At 35.6% G+C, this 22,191-nt stretch overlaps 1 protein-coding gene across 14 annotated transcripts in view; it reads left to right on the forward strand.

The window, feature by feature from the left end:
• Positions 1-1,138: 1,138 nt before the first annotated feature.
• LOC123629983 (ankyrin repeat domain-containing protein 26-like) overlaps positions 1,139-22,191 on the forward strand; it is a 47,241-nt gene continuing 26,188 nt past the window's right edge. For all 14 annotated transcript variants that reach the window (XR_006732491.1, XR_006732488.1, XR_006732490.1 and 11 more), the window contains exons 1-6: positions 1,139-1,308; positions 12,842-13,055; positions 14,399-14,582; positions 15,246-15,383; positions 16,791-17,750; positions 19,354-19,571. Coding sequence is in view for 2 of the 14 variants with exons in the window: in XM_045539323.1 (XP_045395279.1) it covers positions 1,203-1,308; positions 12,842-13,055; positions 14,399-14,582; positions 15,246-15,383; positions 16,791-17,750; positions 19,354-19,571 (1,820 nt within the window). In the remaining 12 variants the exon portion in view is untranslated. The remainder of the gene's footprint in view (positions 1,309-12,841; positions 13,056-14,398; positions 14,583-15,245; positions 15,384-16,790; positions 17,751-19,353; positions 19,572-22,191) is intronic.

Genomic DNA, 22,191 nt, shown 5'->3' on the forward strand with positions numbered 1-22,191 from the left:
TCAGAATTTACATTATGTTGGAAATATGGTATAAGATTTGACAAGTATGATTTGATCATATGAGTAGAAAAATCCCCAGCCCAAAATACAGTATTTGACTCCAAAATGGAAAGGTGAGTTCTGTACGTTGAGTTTTAAAGCTACACAAAAATCTAGAGATACTCTTTTTTAAATGTCAATGTAGATGAGGCCTGCCCCCCAATTAAGGCATTTAGTTATTTTGCCAAAGTCAGACAGTTAATTTATCTGACTAGTTTTTGACTAGTTTAATCTCGTAATTTACCTGATTCAGCATGATGCAATTCCACTATCTCTTTTTTTTTTTTTTTTTTGTCACAAATTGCTAGGTAATGCCACTTTAGGAGCTTTGAATGAATCATTTAATCTTTCTCGGTTTTACTCCAGTTATCAGTAGGAGAAGGAGCTAAAGTAGATAATTACTTTATACTGTACATCCTCCAGCTGTAAAATTGTATGGCTACTGAATGTGAAATTTGGGAAGCATCTCATTTTTCAGGACTCCACACCAGCAACTGAGCACTTGCACTCTGCTCCTTGTGTGGTGACAAACTTGGTTCATATACATTTGTGTGTATCTTCATCTTTTGATATTTCTCTATCCAAATGAAAAAAGAATGATAAACGGCAGCGGCAAAAGATTAACTTGGTGCAGAAAAGGGAAAGCTTTCTCTCTGTTCCTGAAGCCTTACAATATTGCATCCTCTAAATCTGGCCATTTAACGTAAAATCCAGGTGATAAGACAGAAGAAGACGTGATTTATGTCTTTGTCTTTTTCTTTCTGTCTCTGCCAGTCAAATGGGGGTGGAAATTCCTGTTATCCAGAGAAGAGTGGATGTGAATAACAGCAAAAAATTAAGAAGGGCCCTTTTAGAAATTTGGGAAAATTCTGTTTCATTCACTCAAACAGAAATGAAGTAGACTTTATAAAAATTTCAATAATACCATAATAATTATAATTATATGATAATTATGTACAATAATATTCAAGTAAGCACAAAATATTTAATGATTAAAAATATGACAGTTAAGGTGAGTCAAGGGATAAAATCAATGAAAAGAGAAAAAGTTATTTTTATTGATAAGGTAATAACAATTATTCGTACTATCAAGCTTTCATTAAAGGTTGAAGAAAAGGAGAAGCACAAAAGCAATAAAATGGCAGCATCAGAAAACCTATGTGATGGTGCTGGTGATGACAGTGACGATGACGCATTACTTCAAGAAAGAAAGAGTAGAAAAACTGACAGTTGGCAATTTCCTAGGATGGAGAATGAAGTGTGTGATAGGTAAGCCTGTAGCAATATTTAACAGTAGATAATTTTATTGTGCTATACAATTAATTCTAATTGGACTAATATTCATGATTAACAAATTTTATGCTTTCCGTAGGTATATTCAGCCTTGCTCGGTGATCAGAAAAATGCACATTAATGATGTAACATATTTTCCAATGATACTGGCATTTTATTAAAAGATTAGCAGTGTTGGCAAATGTGAGGAAAATGCATTTTGATACACTGTTGGTAAATAAAATTGACAAATCCTTTTTGAAGTGTAATTTAGTAGCATGTATCAACACTTCAAATATGTCACTCCTTTGGCCTACCAGGAACTTAGGATCTGGGACTAGATGCTGCAGGAAAACATGACTTGTAGAAACACATGTAAACACATACGAGTTAAGGACATTTATTCTGTATTGTATATAACATACAAGAAGCCAATATATTCATAAAATAGCCTATGTATGTCAAAGATCTATAATATATGTGTGTTCAGAATATTTATACAAGTGTGTTACGTGCATACATGTATATGCATGTTAAAGATAGTTACTGTAACATCATCATCTCAAAAACTTCGAGGTAGTCTACATACCAATCAAGAAGGAAATAGTTACATTGTCATGTCCATATAATAATGTCATATGCAACCATTTAAACAACAAAGTTAGATCTGTAGTGTACTGATTACTTCACAATTGACGGATATTTAAAGCATATAGTTTGATGACACATCTTAAGCAAATTATGTTAGAATTCTTGTAATATCTGCTGAGGTTCAAAAGGATGCCGCATGCTACACTGCAGCTCTACCTTGTTCCCAACAGAATTGCTAATTATTGATTTGTTGGGGTTTTGTTCTCAATGCATGAGTGCTCACCTGCTGGATCCTCACATTAATCCAGATATTGCCAAGGGATTGCATATCCATATCCCATATAAACATTTTCATATTTTGGGTAAAACTTACTAAAATACATCAAAGGATCTTTAATCTACTAACCAGGTATTGGCCACCTCATTCTGTAGAAAGCCAGATAGTAAATGATTTAGGCTTTGTGAACCACAGGGCCTCTGTTCATTGTAGTCCACAAACTGTGATAGACAGTAAATAAATAGACATGGTGGTGTCCCAATTAAACTTTACTTATGAAAACAGGCAGCGTGCTTGACTTGGCCCCAAGACACTAATTTGCTGACCCCCGTGCCAACACCAAGGTGCTGCTAATGTGGTGAATCTTCTTTGTAAAGATAGCCTGAATTCATGGCATTAACCTTCCTTTTAAATATATGTCAGTATGCATCATACCGTATTTTCTACAGTGACTTTATATGTTACAAACATTCAGTTTAAAAATGAGATTATTTTGTGCATTTACCCCTTTTATTCCTGTCCTTGAATCAGTATTTTAGTATGAGTGATTGCTTTCTATATTTGATGAGTATAAAATATCCTGCAATTGGATGATGTTTCTAAAGGCAAAAATACTACTTTTGAATGTTTTGGTGTTTCTGTGGTCTTTCTTATAAGTATGGGCAAAAGTATAAGCAAAAATCAGCTTATATGATCTAGAAATGTTCATAGGATCTTGTAATTCTATAATTTTTGTGAATTTATTCTTTAATACCTTGGTCTGGCGTTTTTTAAAATGCCATATGTATACAATTTGGAAACATTTAAAGTGTGAAAATATGCTATATAATTATTTTATAGTGATTGAAATATATAGCTAAACAAGAAGAACATTAGAGTGCCCATGATCATGCCACTTAGGTATGATGGCCTTGAAAAAACTGCCTAGTGTCTGCACATGGACTTGAATTTCTTTGCCATTCACTCTTGAACTCATTCCAGCAATTTTCACTCCCACCTCTAGTGCAAAATTGGTTTTCTCAAAGTTCCCACTGGTTTTCACTTTAATAAATCTAGATATAATTTCTGAGACCTCATTTTACTCACTCTGTCAGCAATCTTTTCTCCAGTGAAAAACTCTCTCCTCCATAATCCCTTTTACCCTTGACTTTCAGGGTATCACTCACTCACCTGGTTTTTCCTCCTTCTTTTCTAGTTCATCCATCTTAGTCTGTTTTGTGTGTTCATCCTCACACCCCACCTTTCACACATTGAAGTGTCCCAGGGCTCAGTCCTCAGGCTTCTTTCTCATGACTTTTACTACCTTGTGTGTGCTAATGATTTTCTTAATTCCAGACCTATAGACAAAACTGCCTACTTGACCTCCCTCTTTGGTTAGCTATTAGGTATCACAGCTTACGAGGTCCAAAATTGAGCTATTGATGTTCTTTCTTATACCTCACCCTCATCATGGAGTCTTTCCTACCGGAGTTAATGGGAACCCTTTCAGTTACTCTGGCAAAAACCTTGGTGTAATCCTTGACATCTCTCTCTCTCTCATTCCCTCTTTTTTTCTCCCTCTCTGTCTCTGACATCTCATACCAAATCTGTCAGCAAATCTTGTCAGGTCTTCCTTCAAAATAGATGCAGAAACCATTCACAGATTGGTGAAGCCACCACCAATGTCTAAGCCACCACCATCTGCTGTCTAGGTGAGTGTAACGCACTCCTAAATGGTCTTTTTTTTCTAGTCCTCTTTCCATCAGTGCTTAACCCAGTGCTCATATTAAAACAAGTCAGAGGATGTCATTCCTCTGCTCAGAACATCCCAATTGCCTCCCATTTCAGTCAGAGTATATGTCACCATTCTTCTTAATACCTAAAAGGAAGCACATGATCTGATCTTTAGTCCCTCTGCCTTAATTTTCCATTTTTTTAAATCCCTTTAGCTCTGCTACTCCCTCATTGAACTTCTCACTATTCCTTAAACTCTACAGGCACACCTCTGTACTTGGCAGTTCTGTCTATTTTAAATGGTTTCCCTCAGAAATCTTTCTGGCCTCCTTTTGTCTATTTCTTCAGTTCTTTCCTTAACAACTGTTTTCTCAGCAAGGCTTCTTCTAGACATGCTAACATTTCCACCATGCCTCTTCTCCAACACATAAACATTTCATTATCCTGCTTTACCTTTTCTCCTCTAACATATGATGCAGTTTGCCCAGCTGTTCTGTTTACTGTCATTGTGTGTTTCCTTCACTCTCATGATAGGACTTTTGCGTGTTCACTGCCATACCCCTGTGTCTGGAAAACAGCCTAGCATGTAATGTCATAAGGACCTACTCCATACACTTGTATTAACTGAGTGTATGGAGTTTACCCTGTGGGTATTGTTTTAATCATTAGACTAAATCTCATTTAAAAGTGTGACATGGGTTCATTGTGACAACTTTACCTAGCGATTATGCATTTTTGAATTCTTATGTACACTTTAATAAGCTATATTCTGTATATTTATTTGTTTTCATTTGGGGAGAAAAGCCCAATAATGTGTTTACTCAGTATTTACTCTTTTACTGTAATGATGATTGTTTTACATATGGTAAGACAGATCAAAGGAATTGCAAACTTCATTTGTGTTTATTAAGAAAAGTAAAATATAAGTGAGGTAATTTTAATGGACTTAACAATTCTTTCCAAAGAATGGTGAGCCTTCAATATCTGAAATAAGAAGATGAAGTTGGAATTTATTGCTTTCTCTACTAAGAGAGCTATGCTGGTGAGGCAGTTTCTTCTGACAGAGCAGTTGCTGATCTTACACAGGGTTTTGGGAAGAGTGGCATTGAAGGACTGGCAGCCTTTCAGAGGAATACATGGGTTGACATCATCTGTACTAGCACGGTTATTTGAGTGACACAGTGGTTGAGTGCTGGGCACTCCCAGGCATGTTTATTGGAATGAGTTTGTGTCTGACTGGCTGTCTCTCAGAAGCAAGTGGCTGACATTGATTGGTGAATGAGGCCAGTGGTCACTGATGGATTGACTAGATTTAAAACTACTTGGGGGTGGCTATTTGTTACCATGGCTACAGATCAGTCATTTTCTAAGTGTGAGGACCAGACATTTTGTGTTGTAATCAGCCTTCTATCAACTATGTTCAAAATGAAAACTATTTGTTATTCTAGAATCGTAAACTTATTTTGCAGTTTGAGTCAAGAGCAGTTGTTTGATAATTGCTCTCAGGAAGATTTCTCCCCAACCCCCTTTTCTTTCTGGCCTGCTTAGTCTTAAACAGAACAGTTATCTACATGATTCATTTTATAGCTGTTACTTTTGTTTTTGTTTTTGATATATTTAAAGGCTCATGCTCAACTCCTAACATAATCTCCTGTGGGAAATTTTGGTTTCTTTGTAAATTCATATACGTATATGATAGTGATTTTCTTACACATGTGTTTATTCCACAAAAAAGTAAATACACTTTTCTGTTGGTATATCTTACTATTTACATTAGAATTAGCTAGGCTAAAAGTATATAAAAGTCAAAAAATTATTTTATTTTCAAACAAAATTATAATTCATCACAATATTACCATTTATAAATCCTATATAGAATGATATATAGGTATTCTAAAAGTAAGGATTTCCCCTAAGATATTTGCCGATTTCTTACATTCATGTTATGTGTGCTTCATGCTATTTTATAACTTTTGAAGTGAAACATTGTCATATTTAAACAGAAAACCAAAAATATAGCACAAATCTAATTATTGCTCCTATGCCTAAGAATCATTTCTTGTAGGCAGTGAGCTCCCAGCTTTCAGTGTAGGATTCAAGGTCAGTGTAGCGTTCACCTCTCAGCATTTGCTTCTATGTATTTTACACTTTTCCTTTCAAGTTCCTAAGAAACACCTAGACACCCTGTGCCTCATCTTGGTACTCACATTCTTTCCTTAAGTTGGTTGGCTTTCTCCTACTTTTTGCCTGGTGAGCTTCTTTTATGTATTTTGTCTGTTCTGTGAAGCCTTCCCTGGGCTCATGTAGAACTTTTCAAAAAGATTCAGTCTTGTGTATCACACTGTATCATAATTGCATTTGACCTTTTTTTTTGAAGCAAGGAATATGTATTTCTTTGCATATTGTTGGTGCTTCATAATATTTTTTTAAATTAATAAGTGAATTGAAATGGAGAAGATGTAGAAGTTTATAAAAAATTCCCTTTTATATATTGTCAATAGAATTATTAGAAAACATTATCTCTTTTATGTGTTTGTTTTAAAGTACTGGTCCTGCATTGCATATAAGGGAAGTAAAGAAAAATGAAAATGAAAAACAGACCTCAAACGAGTCTGTGACGAGCAGTGTATGAGAAGGCCAGTTTAGTACCTGGAGGTGTGAGTGATGACAGCGCCTGAAGTGAAATAGAATGAAGGAACATAAAATCTCTAAGTCCTTTATGTCCTTGTGAAAGAATGTCAGCAGTGATTACTTTTACTGGAAATATAATAGTGTTGTCTGCCAAAACTAGAGAATGCTCAACTGTATCCATGCTGTGAAATGATTGATTAAGATGAGGACAAGTGAACTTGGACAAGGAGTAGAGCAGTAGTTTCTTTCTTTTTTTTTTTTTTTGTATTTTAAGCTAAGTATTATTATTTTTCATTTCAAAATATTAAGAGAGTACAAATGTTTTTGTTACATGGGTGGGTTTTGTAAAACTTGAGTCAGGGCTGTGAGTGTGCCCGTATCCTCTGAGCAGTGTTCAGTATACCCTTCAGGGCGGTCTGTGCCCCTTTCCCTATTTCCCCCTGCTTGATTTCCAATGACTTCAGTTCCCTGTGTGTCTGTGTGTGCCCCTTAGCTAGTTGCAATTTATTATAGAGTGGATGGAACTAGAGACCATTGTCCTAAGTGAAGTAGCTCAAGAAAGGAGCAGTTTCAATAAATGGTTACCATGGAACCCTGACTGTAGTGGACAGCATGGACAGCTCTTGAGTGACATTTTCCTGGGAAAGGCAATGGAGAAATGGGTAATAACTGAAGAAGAATGTGGGATTCAAGGGAGTTTTATTTCTTTATTTTAAATTAGAAGCTTTTAGAGAATATATTTGTATGCTGTTGGGAATGACCAAGTAGAGAAGGAAATTTAATTTTGTTTACATGTCTGAGCACTAGAAACCTTCATACATTACGTTTTAAGCATTTGTAGTAAACTAATTGTCCTTAGAAGTTCTATTCATGTATGATTTTATAGTAGGATGTTATTTCTTCAGAACTGGTTCAGAAATGAAATTTTCTAATTGAATTAAAGATGCCAATGATTAGGGATGTTGAACATTTTTTGATGTGTTTTTTGGCCATTCTTATGTCTTCTTTTGAAAAATTTCTATTCATGTCCTTTGCCCATTTTTTGATAGGATTGTTTGATTTTTTCCTGCTGATTTTCCTGAGTTCTAAATAGATTCTTGTTATCAGTCTTTTATCTGATGTGTAGTATGCGAAAATTTTTTCCCATTCTGTAGGCTGTCTGTTTATTTTCATGACTATTTCTTTGGCTGTGCAGAAGCTTTTTAATTTAATCAGGTCCCAGTCGTTTATTTTTGTTGTTGCTGCGATTGCCTTAGGGGTTTTCTTCATAAATTCTTTGCCTAGACCAATGTCTGTAAGAGTCTTTCCTACATTTTCTTCTAGAATTCTAATTGTTTCCCATTTAAGGTTTAAATCTGTTATCCACCGTGATTTGATTTTTGTGAGAGGTGAAATCTGTGGGTCCTGTTTCAGTCTTCTACATGTGGCTATCCAGTTTTCCCAGCACCATTTATTGAATAGGGACTCTTGTCCCCAGAGTATGTTTTTGTCTATTTTGTCAAAGATTAGATAGTTATATGAGGATGATTTTATATTTGGGTTTTCACAAGTGCCCATCAATCCACGAATGGATTAGTAAACTGTGGTATATGTATACCATGGAGTACTACTCAGCCATAAGAAATAACAATGATACGACATCTCTTTGGTTCTCCTGGAGAGAGCTGGAACCCATTATACTAAGTGAAGTATCCAAAGAATGGAAAAACAAGCATCACATGTACTTACCAGAAAACTGGTTTCCCTGATCATCACCTAAATGTACATCAGGGAAGGATACCAATTGGATATCAGACTGGGATGGGGGTGGGGGGAGGGGATGGGTGTATGCCTACATGATGAGTGCGTTGCACACCCTCTGGGGAATGGTCATGCTTGAAGGTGCAGACCCAGGGAGGTGGGGGGGGGGAGGGGATGGAGGTATGACTAAATGATGAGTGCCAGGTGCACTGTCTGGAGAATGAGAACGGACGCGCTTGGGACTCTGACTCGGGGGGATGGGTGGGACATGGAAAATGTATATAACCTAAACTTATGTACCCCCATGATGAGCTGAAATAAAAAAAATATATATAAATAAAAAAAAAAATAAAGATGCCAATGATGACTTAAAAATTAAACTGTAATAGATAGGATTTTTAAAAAGTGTAGTAAAAACACACAGACACTTAAGGCATATTTATTACAGTTTAAACATTTCTTTTTGACCATGTATATATTACAGTACCTTTGCCAGTAGCATAATAAATACCTATGATTTGGTAAGGTGCTCTAAAGTATCAGGTATATGTGTCAACTTTATAATTATTTAGATTGTGGGGAGGGCTTTCTTCATGTACAATAAAAAAGCAAACTATTATGATCTACCACAGATTATTACTTCTGGATTATAAAGTTCTAAAGTATAAAATAAAGTTTCATTGTACCAACAATGTCATTCACATGTATTACATGCTGAATAAGTATTTGTTGAATGCATGAATGAACAGTTGAATAGATAAATGAATGCTTGCTGATGACGTTCTGTAGAAAAAATAAATGTTTAGTTTATTAAAATAGGTTTCCAAAATTGGTTGAGTATAAAACCTTTTAAGAAAACATTTGTAAGGTTTAGAAATTATTATGTATGATTTTGGAAAGAAATGGAATGATAATATTGTTTCCTCTGCTATCATCCCACTTAAAACACTTAAAAATAAATGTTACTTTCACATCACATGGGGAAACCCATGCTTTGGAGTCAGAAACCTGGGTTTGAATGCTGGGTCTTCTACGGACAAGCTTTATGGGCTTGAGCAAGTTCTGTGGCCTTTCTGTGCTTAGCTTCTTCCTTTATAAAATACCTAATGTGTCACCTACCTCACAGGATTTTGGTGAGGACAAAAGTGAGTTTACCACATGCACAGTGCTTAAAATAATGCATAGTATCTGCATAATAAGTTCGGAATGAGCTAGCTAATACCATCATGAGAAAAACGTTTCCCTCATATAAGGACATAAGTATGATTTCCCAAGTAGGTTTCAGTGCCAGTAAAAGCTTGTTTTTAGTGAAAAGGAGAATAATCACAATAAAAATACCCTGATAGATTTCTTTCTATCAAATAATGTAGCTAAGATGTGTTTCCTTTTGTTTTGAATGTCAGAAAGCTTGATCTAAATTTAATTCTTTGTTATATTATTAATATATTTTCTGTATCTCTTCATATTACTTTCTATCATTTAAACTTCCTTGTAAAAATTATTATATTTTATATTGCCTGTAAATATAATTACCTGTAACATTTTGAAGAGGAGAAATAAATTTACATATGAATTTTATCATATAAAAATTAGACATTTTATATATACAAAAGTTTTAGCTATTCTTTGTATTTCATATATTTATTGTTTGTCTGAAAGAAATTGTTTGTGTTTTTCCAGTCCTGCAAAGAAAACACCTAATGAAAAGAACAAGGTATTTAAAAATAAATTATCAAAAATATTGTTAGAATATGTATTATACAACATAAAATAAGAAAATAGTGGACATTTTGTTGTAAAGTCATTTGCTTTGAAAAAGTGGTAAGAAGCAGTAGGCATCGATAAAGGTATCCTTCGAACAAAAATCCATTTCTTTTAGAAGAACCTATGATTTTATTCATATAAAAGTTGGATAACTAGCACTTCTGTACATTTTTTTATGCTATGAGTATTTGGAGACATATTGAAGCAGTGTTATTTATTTTGTAGGTGAAAGAACAAATACAGTCTATGGGTGACCATGATGACTTAACTTGGTCATCTGCAACAGCCCCAGAGGATTGTGAGTTGCCTTCCTCTTACTATCAGCATTTTATCTTGCTTGTTGAACAGCTTGGAATGTATTGTAAAGGTAGAACCATTGTATAAATGTAAGACCTTCTTACGTATCCTAAGTAACATATATGTACCCATTGCTTAGCACTGCACCATACAGCACTGATGTGCTATAGTCACGAGTTCATCCCAGAAATATACTTTATGTTAATGTACAATTAGAACTAATGTATATTGTGCACTCTCAGCTGAAGAGTTATGATAATTCCACTGTGTTTTTCTCTGTGTGAATGGCATGCCCAGTCTTTTTGTTGACTCTGCTTCTCCTCCTACCTATAGCCAAGGGCAGGTTGCCATTAACTCCCACCTAGAATATTGGAATACACTTAAAACTGTTTTCCCTTCTACCCTAGCTGCCCAAACTGTGGTCTATTCTTCAACTATAATTATATATTTTGAAAACTCCAGATCTCATCATGGTCCTCCCTTGCTTAAAACGCAGCTATCATCTTTCATTGCTATAAGGTTAAAGATCTCAATTCTCCAGCATTATACTGCATAATTTTCTACCCTTCTTTCTCTCTGTGTTCCAGCCACCATCTTAGATGCTTGTCGCTCTAATCAATGGCTTTCATGAAGCATAATTAATATATGATAAAGACATAGATAAAATATACATTTTGATAATTTTGGACACATATGGAGACATTAAACCATCACCACTGTCAAGATAGTTAACATCCATCACTCACAAAAGTCTCCTCATGCCCCTTTCTATTCCTTTATTAAGAAACTACTCAATTGTTTTCCAAAGTATTTGTACAGTTTTTCATTGCCATCAGCAGTATCTGACAGTTCCGGTTGCGCTGTATTGCCACAAACACCATGTTGTGCCATTTTTTAGAATTTTTAAATTTTAGGCATTCTGGTGGGTGTGTATTGTGCATATCATAATGGTTTCAATATACATTATCCTAATAACTAATAACCTTGAGCATCTTCCCATATGCTTACTTGCCATCTCTATGACTTCTTTGTGAACTATCTTTTTGGAGGTTTTTTAAAATACATTTTGGATACTTTTACTTTATTAACAATGTTTTTGTTTTGTTTTTTTTCTGCAAGGACTTTGTCCCAGTTTGTGGTTTAACTTTTCTTTCTGTTGGTAGTATCTTATAAAGAGAAAAAGTTTATAGTTTTAATGAAGTCCAATTTATCTATTTGTTCAATTATGGATTTTGATTTTCATAGCATGTCTAAAATGTCTTTGCCCAGCATAAGATCACAAAGACTTTCTCCTGTGCTTTCTTCTGGAAGTTTTCTAGTTTTAGGGCTTATATTAATATTTGGATCTATGGTTCCATTTTGAGTTCATTTTTGGTTATTGATATTCAACTGTTCTGGCACCAGACGGTATCTTTCCAATTATATAATGGAATTTAATTATTTCAGTGATATTGTATAGTTTTCAGTGTATAGGTTTTCTTGGTTTTACCAGTTTTATCTGTATTTCATTGTTTGATGAAGTTGTAAATATTTTTAAAATTTTAATTTGCTTGTTTTTTGCTAGTATGATTTTTTTCCCAGCCTGGCTCATGGGAATGGCCACTCTTCCTGGCTCTGTGTGAACACCAGGCATGGTTTCCTCTATTTCTTTTAGCTTTTCCCCACCCCCCACCCTTGGTTTAGGTAGTTTCCTAGCACACATGCACTGTTCGTTACTCTACTAAATACCCGACAGGGGATCTCTGCAGGTCTCCAGGTTTCTTTCCCTGTGCTATTCTCTCCTATCCAGTGTTCTGTCCTGTGATCTCTCTCTGCCTTGGTTTTACCAGACTCTCAGCTTCATCACCTCAACTCGGGGAGTCTGGGAGACTCTACCTGAGGTTTTTCCTCCCTCAGTCATGGCCTGGAACGTCTGTCAAGGCAGAGGGCTGAGGCATTCATAAGGCTTAGCTCACTTGTTTCCTTTCTTTCGGGGATCATGGTCTCCATTGCTTGAAGTCCACTTTCCTGAAAATCATTGTTTAATGTGCCTTGTCTATTTTGTTCTGGTTGTTTCAGGTAAGAAGGTCAATCAGCACCTGTTCCTCCAACTTGGCTGGAAGCAGATTGCAGTGGAGCTTCAGCCCAGGCTGTAGAGTGGCTGGAATGTTTTCCTTCTCCCTTTGCTCAACTGCTTCCTTTCATCTTCTGTTTTTCAGTGTTGCCATCCCTTCCTCAGAGACAGTTCGCTGGGCTCAGTGTAGATCAGTTTTTCTTAAGTGCTCATAGAACTCTCTTTACTTATAGCATCTATCTGAATTTATAATTGTCTTTGTTCCTGACCACACTTAAAGTATTTAAATAAGAACAGAGGTCTTATCTGTTTTATCTTCAGAGCTGGGTGTAAGGTCCTCCACATTGCAGGCCCTTGCTATATATTTGTTCATTGTATGAATGAGTGACTGTTAAATGTGCAGTCCTTTATATCCCAAAAGTACTCATGTATTTTATATCTTTATTGTTTTCTCCCTAATACAGATTTTGTTATCCTATTGAAAATGCAAGATGCCATTCTTTCCCAGCAAAGATTAGTAGAACTTAAAAGCAATGAGTGTGAAAGACTCACAATAAAAATTGGAAAAATGGAAAACGAGGTTAGCGTTCTGCAAGATGAGCTCTATGAAGCCAAAAAAATAATGTCACAGTTAAATTATGAAAAAGCCGTATGGGAATGTGAACTCTCTACTTTGAGGTATGACATCCTAGTTTTAAAGAAATGTTTGCATGTACTGTTTACTTCACACTAAAGATCTACAGGAGAATTTGAGTAATTGCTACTTCCATTCTGGGGTTTAACAGGGGTAAAATCTGTGATGTTGTAGAGTGTGAAATTCTTCAAAGTAAGACAGTAAGTTATAAACTGTGAATATGTCTACTAATAAACAAATGCATATTCTTTTACTACTTAATGCTAATGGCTACATAGAAGTCTAAAATTTGGAAATCTCATTATTCCAGAAATTATATTTTGAATTTTAAAATTTTCTGTATTATAATCAATGCTACAAGGAACAGCTTTGATATAAATATTTTCCTACATTTCTAACTATTTACTTTGAATAAATTCTTCAATGTAGAACTTTTGGTGAAAGTATAGGAACTTTTAAAGAAAGATCTTTGATCAATATTGATATTTTTTTCTCAAGAAACTTCATATTAATTTACAATTGAACAGAATGTGAAATGGCCATTTTTCTCAACCCAGAATGAATTTTAAAAATTTTATATGCTTTTATTCTGAATATGCATGGAACAAAAAGTAACATGGAACATAATTACGGATTTGTTTCTTCAACATCACTCTCTCATACAGAGATAAAGTTAATTCAAAGTTCTATGTTAAAATACATATTATCCTATGTTATTTAATTAAATATTAGATCTTCTCTTGTTCCAAAGCAGATTTTAAAATTTTTTATGAAATATAAAATAATGAGCAAGATACACTGAACATGTTACCAAACAAAGAAATGCAAAAGATGTGGGGTAATAGATACTGGACTCCTTAGGCTGTTCCTGGATCATGGTAATCTGTAGATACATGTTCTGTGAAAGACATGGGAAGGTGCTCTCCTACACGGTAAATTATTGTTAGGGATACCTGCAATATGTCATGAAGTTGACAATTTATTTCTACTGAATGTCTAAGCTTGTTTATAAACAGTGACTTTTTAAAACTTAGTTAACTTGAAATGATCTGCCCTAATTGAGGGGTAATTATGACTGTGTGAAAACAAGGAAACTTTCAACTTGTATCTTTAGTGGATCATTGCCAGTATTCTTTTCCATAATATTTACCAGAGGTACTAGTAACACAAACTTATCAGTTAGCAGATAGTTCTTTCATCAGTACTCTTTATATCCTTTGGAAGAGACTGAAATGAGAAATTAAAAACCTGAGAAGTAGGAAAAATATTCAAGAGCATGGAAATTTTATTAGGATAATAGACCAACATATGAAGAGGCAGATCATAAAGTGGACTTTGTATTTTCTACAAAAAACTAATTTTAAAAGATAAGTGTATTTAATTGCAGATGTACCTTAAAAGAAGAAGGAGAGAAGAGAAGAAATGCTGATCTGTTACATGAAAACACTCGAGAAGAGATAAGAAAAAAGGAAGAGGAATGCAGGAAAGAAGTTGAAATGAAACAACAAGCTGAAGAGTCTGTCAAAACACTGAATGCAGAAATGAATATATTAAGAAACTATTTGTCTGAGGTAAATTGATCTTCGGTAAAACTTTCTATTTTTTTTTATATTTCAGCTTATTATGTGAGTATAAAAGTCCAGGTTATATATATTGCCATGTCCCGCCCATCACCCCCCCCCCGCCCCCGAGTCAGAACTTCAACCATCTCCTTTCCCCAGATTAACTTTATGTCAACAATATTGCTTACATCAATTTGGTAAAATATATGTTATGTAGGATTAAAACACAAGAAAAATGTTATCTTAAAAATGAATTATGGCATTTTTAGCTAAAATTCCTTATTATAAATATTGGCATCTGATAAGTGTTCAGTATATGCGTTCTGCATGGAGCAATGAAGGGAAAGTTGAGTTTAATCACTAATAAAAATGTTAATTTAGGCATTTTTATATTACAGTAAGGTCTATAGCTTTGAAACTCTAATGAAACTAGTTTAATGTTCTGTAAATTTTTTTTCACAGTACTATATATGTGTGTATTTAAAATTGTTGTTCTTTGATGAATTTAGCTGTCATTTATTCAATTAAAATTGGAGTAATTCTTGAGACATAAAAGTCCTTGTCTTCATAAGCTCTTGCTTTTCACAGCTTTGTTAAAGGTTATACTCTTAATTAACTTTTTGGACTTTTTTCCCTGATGCTATTAGACCAAAAACTTTACTATATCTCTAGCTTGCAGAAAAGTACAACGAGAGTCAGAGGCAGCTATATGGAGAGCGGAATGCCAGACAATTACAAGGTTGGATTCTGGCCAATCAACTTTACACACAAACTGAAACAGAAATGACTCTGAGGGAAATGGAATCTCAGGTATTTTCTTTAGTCATTTTCACATACGTGTTTGTGTGTGCTTGTATGTGTATATATTAATATGTAAAACACAAACTATATGCATCTTGGAAAGTATAAAGTATTTTAAGCTGCGTGTCTGTGTATTTATACATGTATGGCGGTGATGGTGGTGGCATTTTTGGCCCATTGAATAAAATATTGTTCTCAATTTAGTTACATTTCTCTGCCATAGTCCAGTAGTTATAGTCACAATGGCCTCATCCAAATCAGAGGCTTTTAATGTTTTCTGTAGGAATTGATGGTATTTTCATAATCTCAAATCCCTTGCTACTAAGAATAGATGTTCTAGTTTTGGGAAGTGATTCCATTCCCTTGATATATTAATGGAGAGGTTAGTTTATTACTTGCACTGATGGTTAAGGAGGAAAAGCACAGCCAGTTCAGAGACCATATTTGGGATGCCATGCTCCTCACTGTGGAGAGGAGTTACAATTTGCTCCAAGTAGTGTCTTATTTCAGTACAAAGAGGTTTTGCAAACAATAGTATGCCATAACATAGACTTAGTGAGAATTTTTTGATAACTGTTTTATTCCTAGTAAAATGATTGAGTGCATTTTCCCCTGTTCACACTGATTACGGTTTCAAACATTGTAACCAGGAGAAAATAAGAGCCATTGTGATGGCAATTCATGATCTTCTTAAGAAGAGCTCAATCAATGTTATCTTAGTTATGGTTGGTGTTTTGAAATGAAAGGCTTCCTTTGTGTTTATATGCTTACACAAGAGAAGTAACTGTGATTTGGTAGAGGTAGAATCAGAAGACCTGGGGGAAATTCCACAGCTTGCCTACATTGTTAACCTCTCCTTTTCAGAACTGTGATAACTAAATGAGTTTGTTGATGTATGTAGAAATGGTGTAGGACAAAGCCTAGATACATCATTTGTCCACCAATGTACCATACACACTGACTACAAATAGCTAGGAAGGTAGAATATCTATAAGGAAATTTTATCTGTCCAAATATATGCAAAGCTAAGTCTCTTCCTATGGGTAACGCAGAGGTTAGCTGTTACAGTGTAAACCCAATTTTTTAATGTAGTCAAATCTATAAATCTTTCTTCTTATGCCTTTGATTTTGTTGTAATTCAGGGAAAGGCTTTTCCAATTTTGAGATTCTTAAAAATTCTCTAATGGTTTCCTTTTTCCTTTCATGGATTCATTTTCCAGAAATGAATGTTTGATGTTTTGAGAATTTATGCTCTATTATACAGTGTGAGGTTTTGATCCATCTTCTATTTCCAGTTGGATATTCTCTTATTGCATCATTTTCAATGTATAAATGGATACGTTCTCCTTTATTTTAAGAAGAAATCATATGTCATTTCATTGAGTGCTAACTAAAAGTTCCCGTTGTTGTACTTAGATTTGTCAGAGTTATGAAAAAGAACGATTTCTCATGTGTACAAATGACATGTTGCATGAAGAAATAGCCATGCTACAAATGGAAATAGCCACAATAAAATATCAGAATGAGGAAAAAGAAAATAAGTATATCAACCACATTAAAATTGTGGAAGAAGTGAATGAGAACCTTCAAATGACCATGAAAAAGAATGTGGAAAAGTTAACAGACACAGTATCTCAGTATAGTGACCAGCTTAATGCTCTGGCATGTGAGAATGCCTTGCTAAATGCTCAACTACAAAATGAAAAAGAGAGCAAGGAACAACTGCAAGCAGAACTTGCATCCTGCAGTTCTAGACTGACTGCTGCAATACATGATCAATACGTTGATCAAATTCTGATGTCAGGAAGAGACGTCGAAATGTCTTTCCAGAGAGCAGGACATGAGTGGTTTTGCTTACGGAATGAAATAAATGTACCTGTGTCTGATCTCAAAGAAAACCATGAGACTTTTGGTCAAAACTGTTCTAAGGCTCAAAGTCAAATCGGTAGCCTGGAAGATGAGTTCCATAGCACAAGAAATGTTCTGAGAGATAAGACTCTGTCTTTGGAATGTGTCCAAAGACACCTCTACCAAACAGAATGTCAAATGGAAAAGATCAATCAAATGTATGAAAATGAACAATATCAAGTGAAGAAATACATTGGACAACAGGAATATCTAGAGGAGAGAATATCTGAACTAGAAAGAGGAAATATGTTGCTTCGAGAGCAACTGGTGTACGCTCACAGCAGAGCAGAGCATAAAGAGGAGACACTGATGAATATGCGAGAGCAATTTCAAGATACTGTGAAAAACCTTCTAGCTGAGAACGGAAAGCAAACCCGTCTGCTAGAAGATAGAATTAAGCAGTTAATCGGTGAATGCAATCAGTTGAAAGAAAGGCTGTATCAAAATGAAAAAGGGAAACCAGAAGAAGTAAGTATCAAGAAACATAAATCTTTTTCAAAGTTCCTGAAAGAAAATTTAAAGTAATCTTTGTTTGTGACCATATGTTGAATCTAGTTGAATATAAACATATCTAGATGATAAATGTATTTGCAATATCAGGCTAGAAACATACCTTGTTTCCAGCTAATAAAAGTTATACATAAAAAATACTTTTTTTAAATTTATATTTTATTTCAGGATATTATGAGGGTACACACGTTTTGGTTACATTTTATGTCTTTGCCTCACCCAGGCAGGGTTTAGAGGCACGCTCTTCCCCTCTACCATGCTCACCATGTCCATTAGTTGTGAGTTTATGCCCTCCCCAAACCCCTAATTCCTGGAAAATATTACTACCGTGTGAGCGCCATAGTGTTGATCAGTCAGTGCCAATTTGATGGTGAGTACATGTGGAGGCTATTCCTCTGATCCTGTGATACCTTATTGTGGATAATGGGCTCAAGCTCAATCCAGGAAAAGTATAAGTGGTGCTAGACCACTGTCATTTCTTATTGTCATACACAATTGTGTAATATTCTTTGTATGCATATACCACATTTTAGTAATCCAGTCATGAATTGACGGGCACTTAGGTTGGAACAGAACATGGTAGACCGTGGTCAGGTTCAACAGTAGGAGCAGGAAATTCAAGAAAAAGCCACACAGTTTATTGCAGAAAAATTAAGAGAAGTCAACCTATTTTTACAGGTTAGTTAAGTGTGAACTGCACTTGCATTCATTTCCCTGCAGATTATATTGTCATATGTACATTGTGTGTGTTTTTTCTACTACACTTTTAGCAATTGGTTTTGTAGATTTCTAGAATGAGGGTGGCGTTTGTTTCTCCCTTTAACATTTTCAGTTTATCTTTGAGAGTAGTGATGCACCTTAGAGAATCATTTGTATATTTAGGCCAGTTAGCATGCAGTTAGCATAAAACAATAGTACTAGGAAAAGAAAAAAAAAATGGGATTTAGAAATTCTACCATACTCTTGAATTGTACTTGTGTTACAATGTTCAGTTTTTAAAATTGTAAATTATTTCTATTCTTTAGATTATTAGATTCCTTGAGTACTAATTTATGAATGATTAAATTTTTTAAAACCCAAATTGAATGATCGATTTAGTTGATAATTGCTGGTAAGTATTTTAAACCTCATCTTCTTTTGTCATGTATTTAAAATTGCTCTCTGAGGATGGGTGTGGTGGCTTATGCCTGCCAGCACTTTGGGTGGTGGAGATGGGAGTATCACTTGAGAACAGGAGTTCGACACCAACCTTGGCATCATAATGAGACCCCGTCTCTCCAAAAATAATAAAATGTGCCAGGCATGGTGGTGCACACCTGCAGTCCCAGCTAGTTGGGATGTAGAGGCAGGAGGATCGCTTGGGCCCAAGAATTGGAGGCTGCCGTGAACTGCGACTGGGCCACTGCACTCCAGCCTGTGTGACAGGGAGATACTTTCTCTAAAAACTAAGATAAAGCAAAATCAAATAAAATCACCGTCTGATTCAAAAGTGAAGGAAACAAATATGCAAGAATTGTTTAGGTTGTCACTGCTAAAAATGTATCCTTTTAATTTGTTTCAGGCACAAGCAGCATCGGAAGAATACAGACGACAGTTGAGAGAGAATCATCTGGCTGCAATAAGCAGTCAGAGGGAATTCAGAATGAATAATCTTGAATCCCAAGTCTCCAATATGACAACTGCTCCAGAAGATTTTCATTGTATTGAACTGGAAAAATATAAACACTTCTATCAATTAGAGTTAGAAGACAGAAAATACTTGCCAAAGAAACTAAAAATGTAAGTCAAAATATGGAATGGAAAATAAGTTAAGATCATTAATTTGCCTTGAAAGCACGCCTTTTACTAAGACAGGTTCATGAGATTAGTGGGAAGTGAAAGCTAGCTAGATAATATAATTTTGGAAAATTATATTAATAAATAAACTTGCCTTTAAAATGGGAGTGCAGGACAGTTTACATCTCTCCCTCTTTTCTTGTTTTATCTGGCTTTGTTTCTCCTTAATAGTCTCACGTAGTTAACCTGACCTGATAGTCCTTGAGCTAAGTATTTTGGAAGCTTTATGATTTAGAGAGGGATACTGTCATAAAACTGCTTGTCACCATCCCCCTAAATGAAAATATTAATGAGTTTGACTCCTTTTTGGAAGACTACAGCCCGAACCAAATAGCCAAGTACTGCAACTACTTTTGGTGCATTCTGGCACTCAGTAAATTATCTTGTTTATATTGGTTTACCAAAAATAATAATTTCTACATTTTCTTTTTTTTTATTTATTCAGGATGTTATGGGGGTACAAACATTTTGGTTACTGAAAGGGTGAATGAATGACCTAAAGGACACATTTCACACACAGGTTATGTGAGAGCAATGTGGCTGGTTTATTCACCCGGGTGTGGGTGGGCTGAGTCAGAAGTGTCAACACAGAAGGGAGTTCAATCAGGTTTTTTATAAACCGGGATAGCCGACCCCCTCCCACCAGCTGTGTTCAGTTCTTTGTTTCTGGGCCACACTGGCAGGTGGAGAATTGCTTCCTGCTATGGGCAGCAGAGGACAGTGGGCACAACAGTTGTTTGTAGTACATTTTTCTTAAAATGACCAAGTCCTATGGCCCCTTTCCCCAGTCGCATCCATCCTTCTGTTCTGGCATAGTCCTTATCAGGAGACCTAGGGAGGGATAGCTTTGGTCTACATCAGGGAGGGAGCGGGAAGGAATGCTGGCTGCAACTGTCTGATCTACAAAGTCCGGGGTCTCCCCAGACTGCTGTGGCTATTGTTTTATGAGCCTAAGCTTTGCATTAACCACATTCTGTCCTATACATCCTTTTTGGGTTTCTACCTGTAATAAACCTAACAGTTGCATACAATACTGTTTGCCCTGCCCAAGCTTGGGCTACAAGCATGTCCCTTCCCCATACAGTGTACTCTGCTTCCATTAGTTGTGGGTTTACCCTCTACCCTTCCCCCCGACCAGCACCCACTCAGTATTACTACCATGTGAACACCATAGTGTTGGTCAGTTAGTACCAATTTGATGGCGAGTACATGTGGTGCATGTTTTCAACCCTTGTGATACCTCACATCAAAGGACGGGCTCGATCTCTGTCCAGGATAATATAAGAGGTGCAAGGCTCTTTCAGACATCAGCCTAGGCAAAAAATTTATGAAGAAGAACCCCAAAGCAATCACAGCATCAACAAAAATAAACAAATGGGACCTGATCAAATTAAAAAACTTTTGCACAGCCAAGGAAACTATCATTAGCGTGAATAGACAACCTGCAGAATGGGAGAAAATATTTGCTTTCTACACATCTGATAAAGGGCTGATAATAAGAATCTATATAGAACTTAAGAAAACAACAAGAAACAATCAACCCCATCAATACATGGGCAAAGGACAGGAACAGAAACTTTTCAAAAGAAGACAGAATAATGGCCAGCAAATATAAAAAAGTGCTCAATATTTCTACTCATTAGGCAAATGCAACTCAAAACTACAACGAGATATTACCTAACTCCAGTGAGAATGGCCCTTATCAAAAAGTTCCAAAACAACAAATGCTGGCCTGGATACGGAGAGATAGGAACACTTTTTACACTGCTGGTGGGACTGCCAATTAGCACAACCCCTGTGGAAAGTAATTTGGAGATACCTCAAAGAGCTAAAAGTAGAAATACCATTTGAGCCAGTAATCCCACTACTGGGCATCTAAACAAAGGAAAAAAAGATGTTCTAGGGCCAGGCATGGTGGCTTCCACCTGTAATGCTAGGACTCTGGGAGACCGGGGCAGGTGGATCATTTGAGCTCAGAAGTTTGAGACTGAGCAATAGCCTGAGCGAGAGCAAGACCCTGTCTCTACTAAAAACACAAAGAAATTATCTGGACAACTAAACATAGACAGAAAAAATTAGCCAGACATGGTGGCACATGCCTGTTGTCCCAGCTATTCAGGAGGCTGAGGCAGAAGGATTGCTTCAGCCCAAGAGTTTGAGGTTGCTGCGAGCTAGGCTGATGCCATGGCACTCTAGCCTGGGCAACAGAGTGAGACTTTGTCTCAGAAAACAAACAAACAAACAAAAAGACATTCTTTCATAAAGACATCTGCACTCCAATGTTTATAGCAGCACAATTCACAATTGCAAAGATGTGGAAATAACCCAAATGCACATCAATACATGAGTGGATTAGTAAAATTTCAGATATGTAACTATGGAATACTACTAATCTACCTTTTCATAGGGATAATCATTTTGTTGTGTGTATTTAAGGAGTATAAAATGATGTTTTGATATGTTTGTACATAGTGAAATAGCCATTATATTGCACCAAACTGATAAATTCACATTGTTCATTTTCACTTACTATTCCTTTCAATACAAGTGTTTCTTATGGCAT

The sequence above is a fragment of the Lemur catta genome, unplaced genomic scaffold (assembly GCF_020740605.2).
Source record: "Lemur catta isolate mLemCat1 unplaced genomic scaffold, mLemCat1.pri scaffold_66_ctg1, whole genome shotgun sequence".
NCBI lineage: Eukaryota > Metazoa > Chordata > Mammalia > Primates > Lemuridae > Lemur > Lemur catta.